We start from the raw sequence: 7659 nt of genomic DNA on the forward strand, positions 1-7659 counted from the left end.
ACTTGGGGAGCAAGAGGAAAGCCAGGGCTGAATGGGGGTTGGGGGACAAGAGCAGGTTGGGGCAGTAGTACTCCTCCCTCGTGGGAGGGTTACCCCTCTTCTTTCCTCCTGCCCAAATTTGAGTTCCTTCCCTCTACTCTGACTCCTTGAACGTCACTGAAAATGGCAGCTATTGCGAGGAGTGGGGGCCATGGGTCTACCCTCTGTTCAACTCGTGGCCCAGGGGAGTGGTGAGGGGTGCCCCAGCCCCCTGCCTGCCTCTCCGCACAATACTTGAACATTCATCTGTACTGAAGTGTTACTTGAACCGGGGGAACCTCGGACCTGGGGGAGCCGAAGTGTGATTGGATGGGACCAGCTTGGACTGAGACTGAACTGGTGGGCACCCAGAGTGGACTGCACCGCCTCCAGATATCTCTGGCTTTACTGTCTTGAGCAGCTCTACCCCTTCTGACCCGAGTTGGGGGTGGTGGGTGCCAGCCCAATGATGGGGAAGATGGGACTCCTCCAGCTTGGCTCTTCCCACTCTTTCATCGTCATGGAAACTTGTATCCCATTCGCCCAGGGAACTGCCACTCCTGGTTGCCATGGAAATAGCAGCCAATGGACACCTCCCGATGCCAGTGCTAAGGCTGGAAATGGCCCCTCTCAGTTGCCATGGGAACTTAGTAACAGACTCTTTTTGGTCCTCCTCTCCACTGCCCCTTCCTCCTGTGTTGGGGTGGGGTCTTGGGAGCCAGAGGGAGGAGCTGGGCCAGGTTCCGCCCCTCAGTCCAGGCCTCTGGGGGCAGCCGGGTTGTACTATGTAGGGGAGGGGGAAATCTATCCACATACCTCAGGTAACAGGGAGGTGCGCGGGTGGGGGGAGGGACTGGGCGGACCAAAGGCCGAAGGGGAGGGGGGGCCTGGGGATGGAAAGGCTTGAGGATTGGGCCGTTTGGGGGAGGGGGAGGAGGCAGCCCGGCATGGGACGTGTTGGGGACCCAGCCGGGCTGGGCCCCAAATCTGTACAATATGGTTTGCTATAAAACTCAAAATCTTCCAGCCGGGGCCACCGTGTTCATGTTCGCGTGTGTGTGTGTGTGTGTTTTTGCGGTGTCGGGGGAGAATATGGGTCGGGTGAGGATAGCCAGAAATCCGTTCCTTGGGGTTCTTGGAGGAAGGCCTTTGGCTAGATCTGAGAGGGTTCCTGCATAACGGAGTCACCTTTCCCGACTTAAGTGTTTAGGTTGGGGGAGTGGGGGCTTGGCGGTCTGGACACCTCAGAATATCCAGGTATACCTAGGAGTGATCCAGGGCCCAAGAATTCCCAGTTATAGAGAGGAACTGAGGGTTCACCTGGATCTGGTTCGGGCGCATGGATATCTTTGGTGGGCTGGGGTCCCCCAGATCTTTCCCTTCAGGCCAGGGATTGCGGGGGCTCGGTCCCCCGGCTCCACCCCATCATGTGGCCGCCCCGGCTCCGCCTCTGCCCCAGTTCCTGTTTCGGCCTCTGCCGACGTCCCATTTCGGCCCCTGGGGCTCCCCGCAGACGACTCTTCTGCTCCGCTGGGGCCGCCTCTCTGGGAGCCCGCCCGCCTGCATCCGCGCTCACCCCGCCGGGGGATGGGGCCTCTCCGCTGCTCTGACCGGCCCTTCTGGGGTCCCCGAGGTGCCTTGGCCCCTCCCTGACCGCCCGGCGCTACTGGTGCCGCCGCCCCCAGGATGAAGGGCGGCGAGGGAGACGTGGGCGAACAGGCCCCGTTGAACCCGGAGGTCGAGAGCCCGGCGGGCTCGGCCACGTACCGGGAGTTCGTGCACCGCGGTTACCTGGACCTTATGGGGGCCAGTCAGCACTCGCTGCGGGCGCTCAGCTGGCGCCGCCTCTACCTCAGCCGAGCCAAGCTCAAAGCCTCCAGCCGCACATCTGCCCTGCTGTCAGGCTTCGCCATGGTGAGGGGCGGGAAGGGGCACGCGGGGAGTGGGGTGGGGGGTGAAGCACGTGGGGGGCACCGGTCGGAGGTGAAGTAAATGGCTCCCCAAGGAATACAGGGAAAGAGGAAAGGGAAGGATGGACTTTAAGAGCCAAAGGGGAGAACAAGCAAGGTCCAAAATGACTGAAGAAGTGTCTTTATATTGGGGGAAGAGATATAAACAGGACCCTAGTAATATAAACCGGACCATGGGGAAGATTAGTCCTCTAGGTGTCGTGGGAGAAGGGGTTAACAAATCAATGACAAATATGCAACGATGGAACAAAGTGGTCCCAAAGGAGCATATTTCCAGCAGAAATGGTTACTAAGTCCTCCTGACCAGGTTCAAAGGCAAATTAGAGCTGGATGCGGTCTGTATCAACACTGCCAGGGGGTCTGGAAGAATGAACTGTGTGGAGAGGTCACCCAGCTGAAGGAAAGCCCATCCCAGGAAGGAGGCTACTCCCCGATAGGGGCAAAGAGTGCTAGATTTCGTCCAGGAAAACTCTGAGAAGAGATAATGCCTGAGGATGCCGCTGGGGAAGGAAACTGATCAGGAAGCTGATAAGTGATTCTAAAGCTGATAAACTGCAGGTGTGGGAGGATGATGTCAGCTAACGGTCCCACAGTGGCCTCAGGAAGTGGGACTGAGGGTGGTCCCAGGGTGCAGAGTCAACATAAGTCCTGTTCCAACCTGGGTATGGCCAGCTGTGTAACCATGGACAAACCTCCACTCCCTGAACAGCCAGTGGGAAGTTGTGAGATCATGGAGGGTGCGTCCTCTAGCCTGCTAAGTGCCTGCCCAGGATGAGCTGAGATTCTTGTTATTGGGAACTCTAGATCCAGGCGTGTCAGAGCAAGACCTATTCACCAGAGGTGGCTCAGACCAACATGCTAATTGGACAGGTAGAAAACTGAGGCTCTGCCAAGGGCAGTCAGCAGGGGAAGGGTATATAGAATGCAATCCTATTAATCCAGGGTTCTCCCCCACCTTCATTACAGGAAGCAGGGGGTCCTTGGGGAATGTGCTCCTCCTGTGTATGTGGACACCAGAAGGAGCTGAGATGGGGTCATATCCCTAAGTGATTTGGGTTAATCCTTGCCCCTTTCTGTGCCATAGCCACTGGATTTGAATGGTGATAGGGAAAATCTGTAACTTTAAGGGTCATCCCAGACCTAGTTGTTTCATGGGGGATGTGGGGAGGGGGTGTTGTTGCAGAATCCAAAGATTTGCTCACCTTCCTGATGGGGATGACATCTTGGAACAGGGAGTTAGCTCCCCTTCATCCGTATGGACTACAGAAGGAGGGACGCAGCCACCCATGGACCTAGCTGAGGAAAGTGAGCCCTATGTTCCAACTTGTTCCCAACAGGACAGTCTGGTGTGCTGCAGGACTTGCAGATTGCTAGGGTGACACTTAAGGGTCAGAGCTTTCTCTTCAGGATAAGGAGGCTGGATGTGTAGGTTCTAGGGGCAGGACTGGCCCCAGTCCTGGCAGGGGAGATCAATCCTGGGCCAGACCCTGGGAAAAACCAGAACTAAGCCTGGCCCAGATCCCTGTTTGTGGAAAACACCTGCTGACATCTGCCATGGCCCAGTTTCCTAAAATACTCAGGCTTGTCTTCCTACCATCACCTGCCAGGCTCTGCACCTTCCTTTTCCTTCTCCTAGCCCCAGAGCAATCTTTTCTTTTTTTTTAAGAGAGAGAGAGAATTTTAATATTTATTTTTTAGTTTTTGGCAGACACAACATCTTTGTTTGTATGTGGTGCTGAGGATCGAACATGGGCCGCACGCATGCCAGGCGAGCTCGCTACCGCTTGAGCCACATCCCCAGCCCCACCAGAGCAATCTTAATGGATCCTATAAGAACTAGGAAAGAGGAAAGAACCAGATTACAAAACCCAGGTTGCCTGAGTTAAAATAACATTATTGGGATTGTATTCAACTGTCAACTAAGTACCAGGTACTGTGCCCAGAACTTTTCATGTGCATTCTTTATTTTGCCCTGTGAAAGATGTATCACCATTACGGCCATTAATTTTATTTTATTTTAGTTATAAAATTAGTTATAATTTTATTTTTGTTTAGTTATAGGACAATACCTTTATTTTTTTATTTTTATGTGGTGCTGAGGATTGAACCCAGGGCCTCACAAGTGCTAGGCGATCACTTTGCCGCTGAGCCACAATCCCAGCCCAATACGTTTATTTTTTATGTGGTGCTGGGGATCAAACCCTCACACATGCTAGGCAAGCACTATACCACTGAGCTACAACCCCAACCCTATGGCCATGTAGCAGACAAGGTCAGAGATGTTAGGACATTTTCCCAAGGTCCCATAACAAGTAAAGGGCAGGATTTGGACTAAACAGTCTGGCTCTATAGACCAAGAATGTTTGGGTTTTGTTTTTTTGGTACCAGGGATTGAACTCAGGGGCACTCAACCACCGAGTCACATTCCCGGCCCTATTTTATATTTTATTTAGGGACAGGGTCTTACTAAGTTGCTAAGCTCCTTGCCATTGCTGAGGCTGGCTTTGAACTTGCAATCCTCCTGAGTTTTAAAAGTAGGCCACTTTTTCATGTTTTTAAAAAGCACACTGTGTGAGCCAAGAAAACATGTTTGCAAATTGGTGTGGTATGCCAATTTGCAAACTCTAACTTTGGACTTTAGCATCAACTATAATAATAACAGCAAACACTTGCCTAGTGGTTACTGTGTGCCCAGACACTATTCTTAGCACTAGATGTGTATTGTCTCATTTAATTTCTCCAAAAACCTTATACATACTATTAGCAATCTCCATTTTCCAGATAGGAGTTTGAGCCACAGAGAGAACTAAATCACTTGCTGAAGATTCCACAGCTGGCTAGGTATGATGATACACACCTGTAATCCCAACCAATCAAGTAGGCGGTCGAGGCAGAAGGATCACAAGTTCAAGGCTGGCCTGGGCAACATAGTGGGATCCTGCCTCAAAATAAAAAAATAAAAAGAGCTGGGGATGTGGCTCAGTGTTATTGTGCCCCTGGGCTCAATTCCCAGTACTGCAAAGAAAAAAAGAAGGAAAGATTACACAGTTTGTAGGTCAAGAATGAACCTAGGCAGCCCAGAGTCTATGTTTTCTAAACCCTGTTATAACCAGGTAAAACTGTCAGAAACATGTCATCCAGCCCTCTTAATAGGTAGGTAGGGAAACCAAGGCACTGCTCTAGGTCCTAGGGATATAGCAGTCATGGGTCCTAACAGCCACAAAAATTCCTTTACTGTCAAGGAAGTTATGGGCACTCAATCCATCCCCTCTTGTGCCCACAGGTGGCCATGGTGGAGGTACAGCTGGAGAGTGATCATGAATACCCACCAGGCCTGCTGGTAGCCTTTAGTGCCTGTACCACCGTGCTAGTGGCTGTGCACCTCTTTGCACTTATGGTCTCCACATGTCTACTGCCCCACATTGAAGCCGTGAGCAACATCCACAACCTCAACTCTGTTCACCAGTCACCACACCAGCGACTCCACCGCTATGTAGAGCTGGCTTGGGGCTTCTCCACTGCCTTGGGCACCTTTCTCTTCCTGGCTGAAGTTGTCCTGGTGGGCTGGGTCAAGTTTGTGCCCATTGGGGCCCCTCTGGACACATCGGCCCCCATGGTACCTACATCCCATGTGTCTGGGACTCTGCCACCAATGGCTTCCTCCCTTGGTCCAGCTTCCAAACTCCCACCATCCTCAGCTTCTGTAACCCCATCACAGGTTGAGCCTTCTGAGGCCTGCCCTCCCCGGCAGGTATGTGGTAGTAATGGTGGGGTTCACGGACCAGGCTGGCAAGCAGCCATGGCCTCCACAGCAATCATGGTACCTGTGGGCCTTGTGTTTGTGGCCTTTGCCCTACATTTCTACCGCTCCTTAGTGGCCCACAAGACAGACCGCCACAAGCAGGAGCTAGAGGAGCTGAGTCGCCTGCAGGGGGAGCTGCAGGCTGTGTGAATCTAATGTTAGTCTCTGCCGTGTGCACTGCCTCCCTCAGGGCTCTGCAAGAGGCCACAGGGGCCTATAGACCATTCCCCACTCCTGGAGGGAGCCACTTCCTGTGGCCACTCTCAGGTAGAGACCAGACTTTTGCCCACAGGTTCTCACATTCCCAGGGATTTTCCCTGTCAGTCTGTCCCATGGTTTTTGTAAGCTCCACTCTATTAATGTCCAAATCTGGGAAGAACAAGCGTGAAAGTGAAACGTTCTCAGTACAAGGATCCTGGGGTAGATACAGGGAGGCAAGGAGACCCTAGAGGGATGTTTGGTGCTGACCTTCAGCTGCTCCTTTAGAGGACATGGAGATCAGAAGGTCACAGACCTACACAGCTGCCCCCAAAGGCCATCAACCCCTGCTTCAATTGTGTAGAATGTAATTTGCAGTTGGCATTTTTAGGGAAAATTTCCCCTGTACCCAGATTTTGATGGGTTCTACATTCTTGCTTTGGTGACTGTAGAGGGATTTTGGTGTTTCTGTGACAGATATAAGCCCAGGCCTTCCTAGGAAGAGCCTATTTTTGGATTCAAGCCCACCCTCCACTGTTGACCTGTGGCCACTGGCAGAAGGGGGAGACCTTGCCTCACTGCCCTAGGCCCATACTTACATGCCTGTAAGGGGGGGGGGGGGGCGGTTCTCACCCTCCTGGCCCCTGGCTGGGGGTTCTTGGAAGACTGAGGGCCTGTGCACCCAGTCTGACTCCTTAGCAGGGACTGGGTGAAGAAGTTTTAATGGAGAAAATCCAGTCCCCAGCCCTTGGAATGAGAGCTCTTTAACACTTAATTTTTGATGCACCTTGTTTTGTACAATAAATTGTTTTACAGATGTCCTGGTGGCTGTGAATTGGGTGAAGGGCAAGCCTTCTTGGGGTAAGATTACTTGTTCCTAAGACCAAGTGGAGGCAAGTGTGCCTGGTGGGAAAAGGGTTCCAGGTAAACCCCTATCAGGAGCTAACAAAGGCCAGTTGCTCCTTAATTTGGAGATATTCCAAGGTTGAAGGCCTTTGATCCACTGTTCCTGAGCTTAGGGTCTCTATCTCTTCTATGGAGAATTTCATGTAAGTTTTTGCATGACTCCATACTATATTCTAGGAACTTTATAAATCATCTCATTTAACCCTCACAACCACCTCAAGAGACAAAAATCTATCACTTCCATTTCAGAGATAAGAAAGCTGAGGCCCAGGAAGGCTGATGATCTTGCCTAAAGCCACATAGCTTATCAGGAAAATTGAACTTGAATTACCTTATAGTAACATCACATGAGAATCTCTTTCTGATGGAAAGAAGGAACCAATACCTTTCAACTAGGACAAAAAAAAAAAAAAATCTGATCTCATCTATGCCTCCATATAAACTAATGTTTCCAGCCTCATTTCCTTCAAATTTTAAGTCCTAATTCTCTGTCTTTTCTTGTGGTGGGAGACCTTGGACAAATCCCCCTTTTTCCCTTTCCTTATTGCTCAAAATGGTGAATGTGCAGCCCTTCTTGCACTATTTTGAAGACTACAATTAAGTCCTCTGTGACAGGAATTACCATCAATTTTTAGAGGAAGAATCTTAAACTTATGGAGGTCAGTGGCGTGCCCAAGGTCATACAGTGAGGGACTGCTGTATGTCACAAGAGATGAGATGTCATAAGCTTAAGGCATCCTCCGTCATGCAAAAGGGCCTGGTGGG

At 51.4% G+C, this 7659-nt stretch overlaps 1 protein-coding gene across 1 annotated transcript; it reads left to right on the forward strand.

Annotated features, from left to right (window-relative positions):
- The first annotated feature begins 1498 nt into the window (after positions 1–1498).
- Positions 1499–6805, forward strand: Orai3 (ORAI calcium release-activated calcium modulator 3). Its single transcript, XM_027948631.2, has 2 exons — positions 1499–1932; positions 5272–6805. The coding sequence occupies exons 1-2, from the start codon at positions 1705–1707 to the stop codon at positions 5938–5940; spliced, it is 897 nt and encodes a 298-aa protein (XP_027804432.1). The 5' UTR covers positions 1499–1704; the 3' UTR covers positions 5941–6805.
- The last annotated feature ends 854 nt before the right edge of the window (positions 6806–7659 follow it).

Source organism: Marmota flaviventris, chromosome 19, assembly GCF_047511675.1.
Source record: "Marmota flaviventris isolate mMarFla1 chromosome 19, mMarFla1.hap1, whole genome shotgun sequence".
NCBI classification, from domain to species: Eukaryota; Metazoa; Chordata; class Mammalia; order Rodentia; family Sciuridae; genus Marmota; species Marmota flaviventris.